The following is an 18,842-nucleotide window of genomic DNA, read 5'->3' as shown; positions in this document are numbered from 1 at the left end:
CTGAGCTGAGTCATCGTAACATAACCATAGACATCGACAGCTCTCTGGAACAGTGGGAGTTGCAGGTATTGCCAAGTTTGTCTGGTATCCTCTTTTTTACCCTTTATCTGCGTCAATTTCTAAACTTCTATTTCGCTTCAATCAAACTATGTGTTTCTCAAAGATTTCTGGTAAGAAATTGAATTCAATTGGTTAGTTGAAGAAATTAATAATGTCGGCATGCTTACTACTAGAAGAAATTAACTTAGCAATTTAGTTTTTATGAGATGGGCATTTTTTAAACTCGTCTCTGGCTATGACCACTGTTAACTCTTCCGAATTTCTGAGAGATAAAAGTGTCTGTGTTGTGTTAGTAGGGATTGTTGTTTGCTCATGCTAATGAAAGATTGCATGAATTCCCGATTATTGTTGGACTGTGCAAAAAGTTGCATATTGGCTTCTTCTCCTGTTTTCAGAAGACAACAATTCTTGATAAGGTGTCTGGAAGGCTCCATTGATCATCGACCTCATTCTAGAGATATGCAAGCCCTAAGGTCTATTGAGGTTGACTCTGAGAGTGTTATTCGAGCAATTACTCCTGCCCTTGATCCTACCAGACATAAAGGCCAGGCTGGTATAACAACATCCTTGCATTGCATCTTTCTATGATCCATTTTATTAACAGAGAATAAACCACAATTTTAGTACATGATTATTACTCTTGCTCCTAAACGGTGTCTAAAGCAGAATATATATATATATATATATATATATATATATATATATATATATATATATATATATATATATATATATATGTGTGTGTGTGTGTAAATAATAAAAGTTATGATAAGTAGTCTCATAAATATTAAAAAAAAAAGCTTTAAAATGGTTCCTGATAGTTTGAAATATATGAATTTACGGACTAAATTGATGGATATTCGTATTTGGAGTATTACTCATATATGTAGTTTTACTTCGAGGACAATGTGAGAGTAATACTTGGGATACAATGTGCATGTTTGGATATAAGTTTGCTAACTTAAGTTCAGCTTAAAGTTAACCAAGCTTAAGTTTTCAAAGTGAATTTGCGAGGCAACCTTAGTTTTATTTCTGAAAATTTCAGTATTCAGACAAAATTTTGATGTGCAGACCTATTTTTTAGGATATCCAAACATGCCATGAAACTGGGTTTATTTTTCAAATTGAGTTTGTAGCACACCAAAAGAAAAACCAAACCCTGTATTTTATTTTTTGGCTGAAGAAAAAGAAGTCATGTCTAATGTTTCCTTCTGTTATTTTCAAATCAGGAAATATAGCTGTTATTGGAGGGTGCCGTGAATACACAGGAGCTCCATATTTTGCTGCAATTTCGGCCTTAAAAATTGTTAGCGCATGCATTCCTTTCATATCTAACATTTTGCCTTTTAACTAAATTCTTGATCTGAAAAAGAAAGAAAAACTTTTCTATCAATTCAAGTTATCCCATTATATTCCAATTCATGCAGGGTGCAGATCTGTCCCATGTTTTTTGTACAAAAGATGCTGCTCCTGTCATCAAAAGCTACAGTCCCGAGTTGATTGTGCACCCTGTTTTGGAAGAATCTTATAATGTCGGGTATAACATCCAGTCTTGTATAGTTAATGTTATATTATGCCCCCCTGTATGAACATTTCGAAACCAAGTGGGTTTTGTTTTTAGTGAGAGACTAATTTCAGGGAGGAAAACAAGAGATCCATAACAAGCAAGGTTCTTGCTGAAGTTGATAAGTGGATGGAAAGATTTAACTGCCTTGTTGTTGGTCCAGGCCTTGGAAGAGACCCATTTCTTCTGGTATGTTTTCTCCTGAATGCTTCATTGTGTACCTGTTTTATTACACACGGTGTTTACTTTTTCGAGTTTTATCTTAAATCCATAATTTTTCTTTCTAATTCTCAGTGAGGCATATGCATTTAGTCTTTCAGTGAGTTGTGTTTCTTCTGACTACGAGGTGCGATCCTATTTCAGGGCTTCGCTATCCCTATGCCATTCCCTCATAATTGTAACATGTTAACGTTAGGATGGTAAACCCCATCCATTTTATCATTAAACATGTTTGATGTATCTAGTTCATTCATGTAATGCTAATTTCAACTATGAATCATTCTATAAAAAACAAAACAAAACAACTATGATATAGTGACAGACAAAAAGCACTCATTTGGAAACAGGCCACTGGAGAATAACCCAAGGTTTTTTTTAATACATGTGAAACGTTCATTTGGCTTCAAATGTGGTAAGGCATAATTCTTGAAACTTAATGCTATTTGGTACGGAAGGTTTTCTCCTTAACTTGTGCTGTAGACAATATATTTTTCTTATTTAAGTTCTATGTATTGTTTTATATGCTTTCATGACATTCTTTCCGCCTCTGTCCACCATCTTTAATTCAACATTTGCTCAATATTGTCAGGATTGTGTGAGTGAACTCATGAGACATGCAAGACAGTCAAATATCCCAATAGTTATAGATGGGGTAGGTATATTGAGTTTTAGATATCTAGCACAAGGTTGAATAACATGTGAATCCTCTCATTTTTTTCACTTTTATGTTTGAACATTCTCATTAAATTTCTGGGTGTTGTTCAGGATGGTCTTTTTCTTGTTACAAATAATCTTGACCTTGTTCGTGGCTATCCCTTAGCTGTTCTAACACCAAATGTCAATGAATATAAGCGTCTTGTTCAGAAAGTACTGAGTTCTGAAGTAAATGATGTAGATGCTCCTCAACAACTGCTATCTCTTGCCAAAAAGTAAGTTCCTCGATTCAACTTACTAGATTTTTTTATGTCAATGCTGTCAGACAATTGCTCTTTGTGTTATGATGTTTATGAAACATGTATCCAGACAACGAGTGAGTTGTAAAATTCTGTGCATCCACACATGTACTTGGACTAACAGAGTAGTAAAAAAGCATCTGTTAGTTTTCACTCGAGTCTGTGTAATATGTAAAAGCAGTATATAATCCTTCTGATTGATTTTGCTAAAAGAAAATTAATATCTTTTAACAATAAAGGGAGTTAGATAATAGCGTAATGCTTAAATAGTTTGCTTTGATCCCCAATGTGTAGTTATTTCTCACTATTATCTATGTTGTGATTCAATGCTCCACTTTATTTACAATTATGGACTGTTGTTAATGAACAGGATTGGCGGTGTTACTATCTTAAGGAAAGGAAATTCTGATCTTGTAAGTGATGGTGACACAGGTAGTTCTTTCACCAATATAGGTCTTATTTTGTTCTTTATTTTGGAGGAGGGGGATCAAAGATTTTGCTTGAATAACAATATTCTGCAATGGCAACAAAGAAGTCTTTCATTTTAAATTAGTCTGTTTCGGTGCACGTGGTGGGTGTCTCCTATGGCTATATTAATTTAGCAGGTTTTGGAACTCAAAAATGTTCTATCCATGACCAGAAAATTTAGTCATGGTACAAACAACTCCAGTGGATAAATTGTATCCGCATAAAGAATATTAATAGAGATTTGCAAATGCTAAGAAGTCGTTTGTGATTGTGGTATTATTTTCATTTATGCAGTCAAATCAGTGAGCATATATGGTTCTCCTAGACGTTGCGGTGGCCAAGGTGATATCCTTTCTGGAAGGCAAGTCCTCTGTTCTTGTTTCAAAATTCTCGTGTGCTATATTATGTTTGGGTGGTTCTTCTCTGTGAGATGGAAATTTCTTTATTTTCAGTAGTTGATTTTTCTAGTGCCAAATTTGCTGATGAACTTTCAAGTAGAATATTGATTTCCTGTTTAAATGAATAAATCATATCCTCATCTTTTTGGCTGGAACACAACTATATCTAATACTTAAAAGTACTTCTGGAAGGAGATTATTTCGGTAATGCTGTTAATGCATTCTTCATTAGTTCTTCTGAGAATTGAAGTAAAGTTGATATCATTAATTGTGCAGTTGGAACATGAAGTTTTTTTTATGCTTATCTTAAGTGGTGCAGTGTGGCTGTCTTCTTATCATGGGCACGTCAACATATCTTGGCTGCTGATTCAAACTCGAATCTCAGTTGTAAAAATCCAACAGTTTTGGGATGCATTGCTGGGTCTGCTATATTGAGGAAGGCTGCATCACTTGCTTTTCTAAAGAAGAAAAGATCCACAGTCACTGGTGACATCATTGAATGCTTGGGACAAAGGTAGTGTATTATAGGACGAAATTGTTTGTGGGATTGTGACCAAATATTCTTTAAGCTTTTGCATTCTTTGTTGCAGTTTGGAAGACATTTCTCCTGCCAGTTAATTCACTCTAGATGCTCACCGTTGCAACCAAGTTTACGTATCCTGCAATAATATTTTCTTTCTTTGTTGAGTTTTCTTCTTTCTTGTCTTTATTTCTCCCATTTTGGTCTGCTTTTTTTATTTTGAATATTTAAAACATGTCTGCCTGTTTTGCAATGATAGCCAAAGTGTGTGGAACAGAGTTTGGCTAAAACTTAACGTTAAACGTGCACAATGCATTTATTAAAGTTTACTACGTTTTTTGAGCTGCCAAACATTTATTGCACTTTTCAAGACACCAAACAGAAAAGCACCTACATTTTCATGCACTTGATAAAAAGTTGAAACTTAAGTTTTTAAGTTTGCAAAAGCGACCCAAACCCAAACTGTGTTTATGGACAAAGTTTTATTCTTTACTAAATTTTGCAGTGTTTTTATTTATTTTTTAAATTTGTTCATTTTTTACTGGAGAAATTATTTTTGTAAATTAATTAATTTAATGAATATTAAACAAAATTATTATTTATTTATTTTTATTTTTTTAATTTAAAACTATTGTTGCATTAAAATACTTTATAACTTTTATTGTGTGTAATTTTTTCGTAACACTGTATGAAAGCTTAGATACAAATTTTGTTTTAATTTGAATTGCACAAAAAAAGTAACTTAATAAAAACTAACAAATTGAGTCTCTGTAATATTAAAATGAGGTTTATTTCTGTAAAATTAAAAAATTAAAAATAATAAGAAAATATATTAAATGAGAAAAACTAATAAAAAGATTAAATAAATTAAAATTTACTGTAATTTATCGAGTACCAACATACTCCTTGTAATAATGTGTACTATAAAAATAATCATTGAATTCATTACCTAATTTATCACTCTCCAACTATGAATTGCATCTTCTACAGTAGTCTTTGAAGATTACATCAATATGATTTTCAAGGATAATAAATCAATATTACCAGCATGCATAGTTAATTTTAAAATAAAATAAGTATAATGTTTGATTAACACAAGTTCTAATAGTTTATATACACATATACATACATATATATAAATTAAGTAACACTGTTATATTATACAAAATTCAATCTATTAAATATTAAAACAAGTTCTAAAAGTAACACAAGTTATGAGATATGTACTTTTTAAAAGTATAATATTGAATCGTAGTAAGACAACTCTAGTCAATTCTAAAATTACATTAGGTCTAACGTTAAAATAATTGCCATAATTATTCTCGCAGAAAGACTACTAGTGATTTACGATAATACTTTATTTGAGTTTATATTTTACAGAATAATTTTAAAAAAATAAAGTAAAATAGAAATATTCGCATATATAACTTAATTTTTCTTTTAATAAATATTTAAAAAGTAATAAATGAATAATAGACAAAATCTTTCAGACAAAATGGATAGAGAATATTTATTACTATTAAAAGAATACTTAGATAAAATATTCTTTTTTATTCAAAAGGTAAAGTAAGAAAAAAAAATAAAGAAATATGGAAATTAATTAGGCATTTTTAGGAGAAAGAGAAATAAAAAAAGTGAGTCAGACTTATTTTTACTTCCTCCCAAATTGGTAGAAAGGAGTAATAATTATTTTAAACAACATAATCCCTCTTTAACACCTAATAATTAATCATCTTATTTTGTAATTTTCTACTTCTTTCTTATTTTTCATGAATCAAATACTCCTATTTTTACTTTCTTCATTGCCATATTCGTGTGTCCTGTTTTGTTCCGTTTTTAAAACGAAACCAAATATGGAATGGAACTTTAATATCACGTTGTGCCGCGTTCTCGCCTGCAGAAAACTCGAATCTCTTCACGTGCTAAAAAGTGTAGCAAAAGTGAAGGATACTAAGTCCAATTTGTATTGTTCAGTGGCAATGCTATGAAATTGATTTTTTGTAGTTTTGAAATTTTGAAATAGAATGGTCGAAGGAAATTTAGAAGCAGAGGAGTTTTTATTAGATTGACAAGCGTTACTGTACACTGATAGAACCAAGTGCTGATAAGAAAAATACTGATAGAACTAAGCTACTCCATTCATATGCCTCATTGCAGTGGTTATTTCTCCAAAGGAACCTCTATTGTCTGGCTGCAACAACTGCTGGCCCTTCCACCTGATGTATATATATCATTCAACCAGTTCATCAATGGAGATCAAAAGACACTAACACTGATCTAAAGAATAATGTATTTGTTTCATTTTGTTACCTTGAAGGTTGCACCCCAGATTTCCTCCTCCTTAGCAGGAACTGCAGTGATCTTATTCTTAGGATTTTCATAACACATCAATCCTCCAACAGCTGTGGAGTAGAAACATCCTGTCCAATCAGAGAGCAAGAGTTTGAGCAATGAGAGAAAATGTTTTATTCTTAACATATTGAGAACAAATTAATGGGAATGGTGATACAAGTTAAGCACCTTGAGGGAAAGAAGCAAGTGACTTGCCACAAGCACCTTTAAGCAATTCTGCATCATCAGCAAATGCTACATAGCCATCAGCAGTAATTCCCCAATACAGAGGTACCTTACCATATTGATCCTGCCAAAAATAATAAAATCAAAATGAGGAAGAAATGACAAGTTACAGTGTATGCTGTGGGAGTGTGATTACTGACAGAGGCCAAAAACAGGGTGGAAGTGGATTTGTCAAACAGTATGAACGCAAAGCTCCCACTGAGATGGCCAACAACGTGATTAACAGGGTAAGGTGCTCGGTCACGCAAAGCTTTGTAAGCCTCAATCACCAACAATACTTCATTGGCTGACTTCCCCAGTCCATACTGTTGTCTCAAGTGCCCCAAATTCTCAAGGACTCCCTCAAACAAGCAGAATACCTCATCCTTCACTGCAAAAGATCTGCATTTTCCACTCAATACTTAGTTAGACAAACCAAACTAACCTTTCTTCTTATTCGTATACATAAAAAGAAAAAAACTTTTAACTTTTCATTGCCCAATTCCTGCGACTAATCTCCGGTTTTGACTGCAAAAACCTATTAACCGTTTCGATAAGACATAGGTTTAGTTGGTACAGACAAAAAATATTCTGAACGATCGCAGAATGTTCAGATTTAGATTTACGTAGAAATAATCAGATCCGGTACGCTTGATTAAACTCGTTGGGCCATCATGGAACCATGGAGCCTATTGGGCCGTCCAATTGCCCCATGTAAAATCAGAACATATAAAATAATCAGATCCATTCAACTATACTTTCACTTATCACAGTCACAGACAATCACTTGGAATATTCTCTTCGGGGACGATAGAAGCAATAAACTACGTAGAGGTCTAAAAAATGGAATTTAAAGTCTCTAAATAAAATTTAAACCTATTCGTATATTATAGTTTCATTTTTCAAGCAATCATTCGATACATGATTATAAATGCTTTTAATAAAATTTGAAATCAATCTTACACATTATCATATTATAAAGAAATACGAAAATATATTTTTTCATTTTAAGGAATTAAAAATAAACAAATTCATACGGTATTAAAAAGAAACTTGAGTTTTGTAAGTTGAAATTAGCAATTACCTTTACCTATTTATTCAAATAAAACCATTTTAAAAATAAAAAATAAAAATAAAAAGTAAATCTGACAACTTCATAGTTCTTGCAACGTGTCGCAAGAACCAACCACGGTAACCAGTAACTACAGTTATTTCACTCACTAACTCGTCGTGTGTGAGTCACGACGATCAGATTTGGCACCATCAACCATACGATCATTTTACGAATTACCTTTTTTTTTCTAAAGTTTATAATTAATATTTTTGAAGTTGAATGATTAAGGAAGGAGCAGCGGTGGTTTATTTTACCTGGGTTGAAACGGCGACTCGTTGTGATGGGTATAAGCTAGGTGGACATGCTCTCCGATCTCCACCGACACTGTGGAAGCGTTTTTCTCCTGGAACCGCTTCCTCAGCGCCGCCGCCGTCGTCTTCGGCGACGGGGTTCGGCTGCCGGCGGCCACGAGCTCGTCCGGCGGCGAAACGATGGAGCTGCTGAACACACCCAACATTTTACACCCCTAAACTGTTTATTTTCCTTTTCTACGCATTCACCAGAATCTTCTTACAGAATGGGATGGGAAGAAGGAGCGCGTGTTCATTGGTTTTATAGAGGGAGCCGGAAGGGTAGTTTAGTCATTTAATTTTAAGAGTATCTAATAATGATGCTAATTGATGAGTTTAGACAGGTGACACGTGGGACCCAAATCGGCGTTACTGCAATCCGACAACATCAGCGAATGGATCCCGCAGCCTGATTCAATGCGACTTTCATCCTACGACTCATATTGCTGCCACGTCCTCCCCTAACCTTTCATGATATAACAGTTCAACCCATTTCGTCGTGCTAATTTTGGAAAATTATAAACATACACGTTTTTAATCTTTTTTTACACCTATTTAATATTTAAAAAATATTAACATTTTTAATTTTTCTATTTCATTCATCTGCAAATATTTCATATTTTAAAACAAAAATGTTGTTTTGTGGTGTTGAATAAGTATGCAGTTAAAAACATGATGTTCATTTCTTATCACCCTTAACTTTAACATTTTAATTCAGTCTTCTTTTTCTAAATTAGATAATATAAACATATTTAAGTACGTATTTAATTAACTTCAAATGAGATAGTCAATAAAAAACTTTAAGAGTACGTATAAATGCTATTAATTGATGCACTTAAGCTTTAGAAATTTATTAAATAATGAATTTAGTTTCAAGGTAAAATTAACATTATCTCTCCTCATATTACCAAATCTTTGATTAATATATATATATATATATATATATATATATATATATATATATATATATATATATATATATATATATTAATCAAAGATTTGGAAAATTGAAGAGTTTAATTTTAAAAATTTAAACTACCTATAAGGATGATTTAAAAATTTTAATTACAAATAATAATAATAATAATAATTAAATTAATCACGTGTATTAATAAAAATTAGAAAAACACATACGTTTGATAATAAAAATTAATAAAATACTAATTATTATAGTTATTATTATAGTTAATAACTATAATAACCCTGTATATTTTTTTATGTTTTGCTGTTCTTTTGTAATAATATTTCATAGATGATGAGATAAATGATTGATTGTTTTTTTGTGGAAGGGAAGAATTCAGGAAAATAATTTTATAGTTTTATGTGTATATATTATATTACTATAATTATTACCCTGAATAACTATATTAATATCGTATATTTTTTAAATTATTTGTTTTTAATTTTATAATATTTTATTTAATAGTTTTATACTATTAAACAAAATGTTACAATAATTATGACAAAAATTAATATCAAACTCCAATCAACAAAATCCTTCTTAAAAAAAGCACAAAATGTTTAATAAGTATGACCTCTAAATATATTATAACTCATTAAAAATCAACATAAAGGAAATGTTGGGATAGTTTATAAGCTTCTTATTAAAAATATGACACAAACTTTAGAAAAATAATATACATTAAATGAATAAATTGTACACTTTTAAATTTTCTGATAAATTATGGGAAATAAGTCCGATTCAATTTTTGTTAGTAATGTATTTTATAAAGACAGACTAATAGTATGCATAAAAGAAATCAATAGAGAAAATATATCAAATTAATAATTGTTATTATTTTCTGCTTAATGTGAAACAAATTTATTATGATAAAGGTTGATGTAAACTTAGAATTTAATGAAACTGTAGTCTCATTATTATAGTTATAAAAAATAAAATTGTAGTACCTAGAGAGAATGGTAGTAGATGTAACAAATAGATGTATTTGGAGAGAATAAAAGAGATGAATTAATTTAGGTTTTGTGAGCATATAATAGTTTTCATATATTCTCCTTGGGTTTTACAATAAATGAATAAAATAATGAAAGTCTTTATAGGAATTAAAATAGGCTTAATTACCTACTTAGTCCTCATGTTAGGAGGTAATTTTCTGTTTAGTACCCAGTTTTAAAAATGTAAACATTTGGTACCTATGTTTTGAAATTTGTATCAATTCAATCCTATCCAGTTAACGGCGTTATAATTGATGCGAGAAATTAAGGACGTTAAAAATGTTTAGTACCTACATTTTTAAAACCGGGTACTAAACAGAAAATTACCTCCTAACATGGGACTAAGTAGGTAATTAAGCCATTAAAATACTTACTGAAACATACTTTTGATTGGTTGGTCGACGATGATGTTCGTGTCAGTGTCTCCTCAAAATATGTAACTTGATACTATTATAATAGTCCGATTCTTCTCTGGTCTTGAAAAAATTAAGAGAAACTGAGTTTTAAAATGATATAAAACTTCAATAAAATAACAAACAGAAATATATTCACTATATATAGCCTTTCTATTTTATGTCTGTTTAAATTTTGTTTTTAAATAAAATTTGTCTTACAATTATTAAACTCAAATTAAATTTTAATATTTTATTATTATATGTACGTAGGAAAAAATAAGACTGCTTAGAATTATTATGATGAAAACCATGGGTGATGTTTGATTAACATTAATCTAATCATATAATATTTTAACACTTATTGATGGGACAACGACAAATAGTTTAAAATAAAATTTTACTTTTGATTTTAAATAAGAAATAAAAAATACTTTTGAACAAAAGTAATACAGGTTTACAATTGAAATTAATTTAAATATATATTTAATCACCTATAATTGTTTAAAGATGACTTTTCTTTTTGAATTATAGAAATAGATCTATTTAATTGGAGAATCTGAATGACGTAGTTGAGTGAAGGTTGAAAAAGTAGAATAATAGTTGGAATAAAAAAAAGTAAGAAAGTGACGTGGAGGTTGTTCTTTGTGGATAAACACGCCTTGTTTTCTGTTCCTTTAATAATCTAACTAACCCCACGCCCACCGTTTTATCACACGCCCACGGATTTTTAATCTTCTCCAATTTAATTCTTCAATATTTCTTTAACTTATAACCACTAAAATTAAATAAGGATTAAAATAAATAAAAAGTCATTTTTTTATAAAATGTAAATTAGAAAATATTTTTTCTTTAAAGATCTTCATATGTTGGGAGGAACAAAATCATTAATTTTTGCACAATTATTTATAAAATGTTTAACTATTATGAATCAAGTCTAAGTTAATGTAAATCAATTTTAGTGTAAAATCTCATTATGTTTTTGTAAATAACTATTAAGAAAAATACATTACCTGTTTTATAAACATTTATTTCAAACTTTAAAGAAACTTAACATTGATGTTAATTTTAGAGAAATTTTTTCAGTCATTTAAATTTGTATTTGTCTAATTATTTCAGAAGAATAAAATAAACATTATAAACTTTGTTACGCTTTTATAGATTTAACTAAAGGCAGCTACATAATTTAGGACTAGATGTAGTGATAATTAATATGCTTTAGAATGAAGTGTATTTGTTTATAATTTCATCCCTTTTACTGGAATTTTCTTTTTCGATTTGTTTTCTTATTTATAAATTTTCAATTTGAAATCTTATTAACTTTTAATACGATATTTGAAAATCCATTTCAAATTGGAATACATTAAACTGCAATTAAAAGTCTCGTATTTTTCTAGAAGTTATAATAAAACTAAATTTTATTAATTTCCTAATGCATAGTATAGCAGTGTCCATAAAGCATACAAATTGAGAGAGCAAACACAGGAGTGTGGTGGTTGGTGTGGGCCCGATTCAACTGCGCATAGCAAATTTGCGACAATGACCAAATATTACTCTGCTTTTCATTATTACCCACACACATTATCGCAGCCACGTGTATTCATTAATAGCCCTTGTTTTCAAAACCACGTCTCAATTTCTCACTGTAAAATCAAACAAAAAACATCTCTTGGATGGCACAACAACATACATAATTTCCACCGCGGGAACGTCTTCACGTGCCACTAATTTCAAAATAATCATCGTATAATATATTATTTGTTTTATTAGTTTTTGTTATTGTGAGCCTAAATCCGATCGGGTACCATAGTCGGCTGGTTTGAAAGAACCGAGTCGTAGACGTAGAGAAAAGAATTTCACCGATCATTCTCTTTTCGGGGTGAAAGAGGGGATATCTCGATCGGGGGAGAAAACGGGTAAATCCCATATAACCTACTATATCTGACAAGTCGCACTATATATCAATCCAAACTGCATCTCTATCCCCGGGGAGTCGAAAGGGTACTCTTGGAACACCAATGGGCATAAAATGGACAAATAATAAAGTCATATATCTCACTTTAGTGTGGAAACGTAAGAATTAGCTTATCGTGTTAAAAATGATTGACTTTATTTTAGATTAATATTGCTTTTTTTTTTAGAAAAAAGAATACTAAAAAAAGTCAAGTTGTTACAAATGGGTCATTGGGGTGATAAGCGAATATGTCTGCATTTACTTATTTAAATAGTCATAGAGAAAGTTGTCAACCCCTCTCGTCTCCCCACCATTGCGTATTGTTACTTATCCGGTATAGAATAAATCTGTTTCTTTGATTTCTACAAATATGATTGTTCTATTCTTCAACAAAAAATAGACACTATGTAACTTTATTGCACTGGAAAAAAATGAATATACCGTTTGGATAATATGAGTAAAGTTAAAACACAATAAATATTACAATGACTATTAATGAATGGTTAAGATTTATATTAATGATCATTAAGAAATAAAGATTTTTATAAACTTTATAAATAGAGGTTTAATTTCGAAATAAACTCATTTTTGACTCATCATTAAATTACTTAAGACCTTCAGAGAAAAGTGACTTGAGCATCAAAGAATCTTCTACAGGTCATTCCCAACCTATCGGTTATCGAAACAAGGAGTTGAGTGAACGTTCAACGGAGACAGAAACAACACACAGACGATATTTCGTCTCAATTAAGCAGTATCTCATCTCAATTAAGCAGAAACAGTTTTATTTTTAAAAAATATCTACAATAGAGCATTTCAAATTATGGTGAGGCTAATCTAGATAGTTAGTGCCTATATTTAAATTATGGAACACTTAATTCACGTCCACACAGAAGCTAAGGTTATGCGTTCTTCTTCAAATGTCGCAATGATGTACATTAGACCTCCACTTTAATATTGCTTTGAAAATCAACATGCTTGCATCACAGGAAAAAAAAATAATATATACGAAAACTGCATCCACGGACATTGATGTCGACACAACAAATACTTTAAATTTTTATAAAATGACATGAGAGGAGATATCCTGTGGACAACGAATTGTAGTACCCATTGAAAATAATATTTAAAATAATTTAAATGTGAGTTAAAGTCTTACATTAAATACAAACAATTAAAGTTAAATATTATATAAAATAGAAATTTTATAAATTTATTTTTGTAATAATTTAAGTTAAATATATGTTAATTTTTTATATAAATTGTAGATGAGTGGAGGGGACCAAAATTATGATTTATCGCCGTCCTTCCAGGGTGTATGGAAGAAAATCTCTGGCATGTCGTTGGTTTCGATCACTCTTCATTCTTCTTTTTTTTATTTTTGCACTTTTATTTTTCTTATATTTTCTTCTCCATGCACAAGTAAACATCGACTTTTAGATAGTGTATTTATCATGGAAGACAATATTCTTTCATTTTCAAATTAAAAATATCTATAGTTTTATATATGAAAAAAAATAAGTGTTTATACCTAACGAAAGATACGCAAAGAGTTGTCTTAACAAAGTTTTATAATTAAGAATTAAATTAAGTTTTGCTTAAAGCGATTGAAAATTAAATCGTAATCAACGTAGTCAAGATTGTTGAACCGCACATGGTGCAAGAATTTATATAATTACGAAGACAACGTCAAATGTCACTTACCTAAACATGCTCATTTATTGGAAGATAGCTTCAAATTGAGATGACAACGATATCATTCATGAAAAAGTTAGGCCAAACATTGATGTTTAACTAAGAAATCAAGTTACATGTTTGGCTTTTGTGATTCTTAAATCAGATTAATACAACAAAATATTAAATAATTAGACAAGTTGGTTGAAAATTAGTGAAACCTAATTTAATACTCATTATAGAAATGTCTATCGTCAAACTTAAAAAATGTCACAATAGTTTATCAGAAACAAACACTAGAACGCATATTACTTATTGATGTTTTTATCAACCTAATAAACTTAAAAAATTATAACATATTTAAAGTTAATTGCTACATATTTAAAGTTGGTTTGAAATGATGTTGAGTGTGATGCGTGGGATATACATGAATATGTGCCAGAAAAGATAAGAAGGGTAGCTAAAGACTGTTTTAAAAGCAAAAACGTAAATGAAGAAGGGAATCGAAAACTCGAGAGGAAAGGGTAATTTGAGTCACGGGTTTGGATTATTTGAAGGGTCCATGCTACATCAAATTTTGAATTATTTAAATACTCAATCCTTCGTTTAAAACGTTTTTTCAAAAAAAAAAAAAATTCAAAGTTTAAAACATACAACATATTAAATATAATTTTTTATTCTAATAATGTTATTTCAATGAATTTGAAATTGAAACATAAAATAAATATGATTAAAATATTTGAAAAACAAATATATAATTTTTAAAAAAGTTGCTAAATTAGATATGTGGGATTTAAGAATTTGCATTTCAATTCGACGGTTGCTTCCTTGAGAGTTTAAAATTTTAATTCAACATACCTTATAAATTGTATAAAAATTTCCCATATAGGTTTTCTAACGTATTTATGTAATTTGGATCGAAATTTAAACCCAACCACGATTTAAAGAATATAAAGATACCATCCTATACAAAAAAAGTTCATTTAAAATTGGAAGAAATAAATCTCTTATAAGTAAAAAAAAAAAAAAAACATTACCATATAATAACTAGATTACTCATTTCTCCCCATAAAAAGCAATTCCAAAAAATGAATAGTATCATGAGTGCATTGAACAATTTGGGTCTGGGACATATGTTCGTTATAGATCAACCCTGCCAATTTTTTTTTGACAAAATAATCTCATTCGATCTCAAATATAAAACTAAAGCGGCTTTTGTTCTTGCACCCCCAAAATTTCTAATCGCATTCCCATACTTTTTAAAATGACCCGTGTTTCAGATTACTTGTTATGAAAGTCTTATAGAATAAGCTCTCAATAATTTTTTAAACATGTATTTTAAAATTGGATTTTGAGAACATAAATTCTGGAAAAATAATTCTAAAATAGGATTTTGAAATAAGTTTTTCAAAGCATATAAAATATATTTTGGAAAAAGCATTCTAGAATAAAATTATCGGAACAAGCTTAGTTCAGTGATGTTTTGAGACGTAGGAAGGGTTGGAGAAAGATGTCTCAGTCTCATGAAAAAACTCTGATACTGATCCAAAAAATGGTGAAAGTGCCTCCACCAAAAGCACTTTTGTTGTTCAATTCCTCAACCTATGAGGGCCTTCATCACACTCCTCACTCTATCTCTTTCATCTTAAACCATCTCCTATCCCATGACATGCTACCCCAAGCTCAATCTCTTATCTTGCGTCTAATCTCTGGTCGAATCCCCTTCTACACATTCTCTCCCTCCTCCTTAATACCTCAACTAACACAAGCCCATTTCACCTCTTCTTCAACTTATGCTCCTCTCTATGAAACAATTGTCAATGCTTATGTTCATTCTCACTCCCCTGATCAGGCCCTCACTTTTCTACACCAGATGATTCACAAGGGTCATCTTCCTACATCAAACACCTTCAACAATCTTCTGTGCTCGCTCGTTAGGTCAAACTGTTTCGATAAAGCTTGGTGGGTTTTTAACCAATTCAAGATTAAAGTTGTTATGGATGCCTACACATTTGGGATTATGATCAAAGGTTGTTGTGAGGTTGGTGACTTAATGAAAGGGTTTCGGCTTGTGACCATGTTGGAGGAGTTTGGTTTGTCTCCTAATGTTGTTATATACACTACGTTGATTGATGGGTGCTGCAAGAATGGAGATGTCATGCTGGCGAAGAAGTTGTTTTGCAAGATGGATAGGTTGGGTGTAGTTGCTAATCAACATACTTATAGTGTCTTAATGAACGGGTTTTTCAAACAAGGACTTCAAAGGGAAGGGTTTCAGATGTATGAGAATATGAAGCAAAGTGGAATAGTGCCAAATGTTTATTCCTACAGCTGTGTGATTGGAGAATATTGTAATGGTGGGATGGTGGATAAAGCTTTTAAGGTGTTTGGTGAAATGCGTGAGAAAGGTGTTATGTGTGGGGTTATGACATATAACATTTTAATAGGTGGGCTGTGTCGAGGGAAGAAGTTCGGTGAAGCAATAAAGTTAGTTCATCGATTGAGCAAAGTTGGCCTCAGTCCTAACATTGTTACATACAATATACTGATCAACGGTTTTTGTGGTGTTGGAAAAATAGACACTGCTGTTAGATTATTCAGTCAATTGAAGTCAAATGGACTTTCACCAACTTTAGTAACCTATAATACTCTGATTGCAGGGTATTGTAAGGTTGAGAATTTAACTGGAGCTCTTAGCTTGGTCAAGGAAATGGAAGAGAGATGTTTTGCTCCTTCCAAAGTGACATATACGATTCTGATTGATGCTTTTGCAAGACTAAATCATATGGAAAAAGCACGCAAAATGCATGCTTTAATGGAGAAGTCTGGTTTGGTTCCAGACGTACACACATACAGTGTCTTAATACATGGGTTATGTAAAACTGGTAACATGAAAGAAGCCTCAAAACTATTCAAATCATTGGGGGAGCTGCATTTCGAACCAAACAATGTTATATTTAACATGATGATTCATGGTTACTGCAAAGAAGGAAGCTCTTACAGGGCTTTTAGGCTACTCAATGAAATGGTTCACAATGGAATGGTCCCCAATGTGGCCAGTTTTTGCTCAACCATAGGGCTTCTTTGCAATGATGGAAAGTGGAAGGAAGCAGAGCTTCTCTTAGAAAAGATGATAAATTCAGGACTAAAGCCAACGGTTTCTTTATACAATATGGTTTACAAAGAAAAGATCAACGTTTAGAATGCCGAACATGGTTTAGATCGTCAGGGCCTGTCCCCGAAGGCCACTACTTTAACTGGGTTAGTAATGACATAGTGCCGTGTACTCTTTTATAGCAGGCTAAACTTTCTACATCCCGCAAATGTATTCATTCATCTTGGAATGCATCTTTTACATTTAAAAGAAGTTCATTTCAAAATAACTGAAAGTACTCAAAAAATTGATAGAGCGCTGGAAAAAACACCCTTTATAGCATGTCAGCCATATGTTCTACACCACAATTGGCCTAGGAACTCCCCAAAACAACACGGATCTAGCCATTGATCTTGGAGGAGAGAACCTCTGGCACGACTGCAGCACAAAATGCTATAATTCTTCCTCCAACCGTAAAGTTGTTTGTGAGTCAAAGAAATGCCCCAAAAACGCTTCATCCATTGCCACTGGCTGCATTGACACTTATAAACCAGGTTGTGCAATCAACGATTTTGTTATGACAATGAGCAACTCATAGTGAAATGTTGTATTCTTTACTGTTTTTAGTGTTTGGATTTGTTTTTAGATTTCTCTTAGCATTTCAAATTTGCTTAGATAGTTGTTTTTCCTTTTTAGTTTACTAATCATATTTTGTTGATTCTAGTTTTTATGTGCGTTTTTATATTACCTGCTGCTTTAGTTATCCTTGATTTTAGTTTTCTCTTACTGTTTTTAAAAGTTGTAGAGCTGTTTTTAGGATCCATTTTCTGTTTTAAGAGTAGTTTAAAGTCCTCATTCTATTTTAGCAGTATAGTTTAAGTAGTAGTAGAGCTTACGTTACTTTCAGTTTATTCTTGTTATTTGTAGCTTTAATTCTAGACAATATGTAGAATATTTTGTTAATAAACTTTGATGTGCAAGTTCATGGTAGTGATTTGGTGCTGTTTTGAGTTGTGCAGTGCACTTGAGAGAGCAATTGGCTTCAGTATGAGCTGGATGAGATGATTGGCAGAATTGGAGAAAGTGCAGCTGCTGTGAAGGCTTGCAAGCCTGCTGCCACGCTGGATAACTGAAGTCAAAGCTGTCTATTTGTATTGTGCTTAGTTGTCAAGCTTACCTGGACAAGCGGTCAAAGAACTCTAAGAGGCAAATTTAAGAAGCTGGCTGACTTGTTACCTGGAAAAACTGAAGCAGAAGCATACTGTGAGGACTGATTGCACGGGAAGCTAACTTGTTCTTGGCACTAAGCTGACCTGCTATAGACAGTATCTTGGTAGTTGATTAGTTACTTAGGTAGTTAGCTATATAAGGACTGTAATAGAGGTATTAGAAACGTGACACTACATATTTAGACACTCTTACATTCTGCATTTTACAGCTTTTCTTAGAGTAGAACGTTTTCTCTCAAGTTCTTTATTTGTTTTTCTACTCACGTTATTGACGATCTATATTGGCTCTGCTCTATTGTTGAGGTTTTTAACGAAATCATCATAGCTCCCAACAGTAGACGCTGGCCAGGGTTTGGATCGTCATGGCCTGTCCCCGAAGGCCCTGTTCTTTAACTGGGTTAATA

General features: G+C 31.5%; 3 protein-coding genes across 7 annotated transcripts; 2 read left to right on the top strand and 1 right to left on the bottom strand.

The window, feature by feature from the left end:
* LOC124824723 (pfkB-like carbohydrate kinase family protein) lies at positions 1–4,514 on the top strand. Of its 5 annotated transcripts, none has more exons than XM_047297217.2 (11): positions 1–65; positions 456–613; positions 1,290–1,366; positions 1,488–1,597; positions 1,699–1,813; positions 2,433–2,495; positions 2,609–2,772; positions 3,167–3,228; positions 3,559–3,625; positions 3,982–4,176; positions 4,253–4,514. In XM_047297217.2, exons 2-11 carry the CDS (start codon positions 520–522, stop codon positions 4,278–4,280), a joined length of 975 nt encoding a protein of 324 aa, XP_047153173.1. In that variant the 5' UTR covers positions 1–65; positions 456–519; the 3' UTR covers positions 4,281–4,514. The 5 variants fall into 5 exon arrangements, with proteins under 5 accessions (XP_047153173.1, XP_047153174.1, XP_047153172.1 ...); XM_047297218.2 differs by having other exon boundaries at positions 14–84; XM_047297216.2 differs by having other exon boundaries at positions 35–170.
* A 1,706-nt stretch (positions 4,515–6,220) lies between these two features.
* LOC124824725 (stem-specific protein TSJT1) lies at positions 6,221–8,381 on the bottom strand. Its single transcript, XM_047297220.2, has 5 exons — positions 8,107–8,381; positions 6,900–7,140; positions 6,703–6,823; positions 6,493–6,602; positions 6,221–6,398 (listed from the first exon to the last, which is right to left on the bottom strand). The coding sequence occupies exons 1-5, from the start codon at positions 8,307–8,309 to the stop codon at positions 6,363–6,365; spliced, it is 711 nt and encodes a 236-aa protein (XP_047153176.1). The 5' UTR covers positions 8,310–8,381; the 3' UTR covers positions 6,221–6,362.
* Positions 8,382–15,580: 7,199 nt separating this feature from the next.
* On the top strand, positions 15,581–18,731 carry LOC148207087 (uncharacterized). Its single transcript, XM_088105508.1, has 2 exons — positions 15,581–17,376; positions 18,229–18,731. The coding sequence occupies exon 1, from the start codon at positions 15,626–15,628 to the stop codon at positions 17,315–17,317; it is 1,692 nt and encodes a 563-aa protein (XP_087961634.1). The 5' UTR covers positions 15,581–15,625; the 3' UTR covers positions 17,318–17,376; positions 18,229–18,731.
* The last annotated feature ends 111 nt before the right edge of the window (positions 18,732–18,842 follow it).

Source organism: Vigna umbellata, chromosome 1, assembly GCF_029865625.1.
Source record: "Vigna umbellata cultivar VRB3 chromosome 1, Vumbellata_1.0, whole genome shotgun sequence".
NCBI lineage: Eukaryota > Viridiplantae > Streptophyta > Magnoliopsida > Fabales > Fabaceae > Vigna > Vigna umbellata.
The sequence above is the reverse complement of the archived record's forward strand: the minus strand, read 5'-3'. Positions and strand labels throughout refer to the sequence as shown.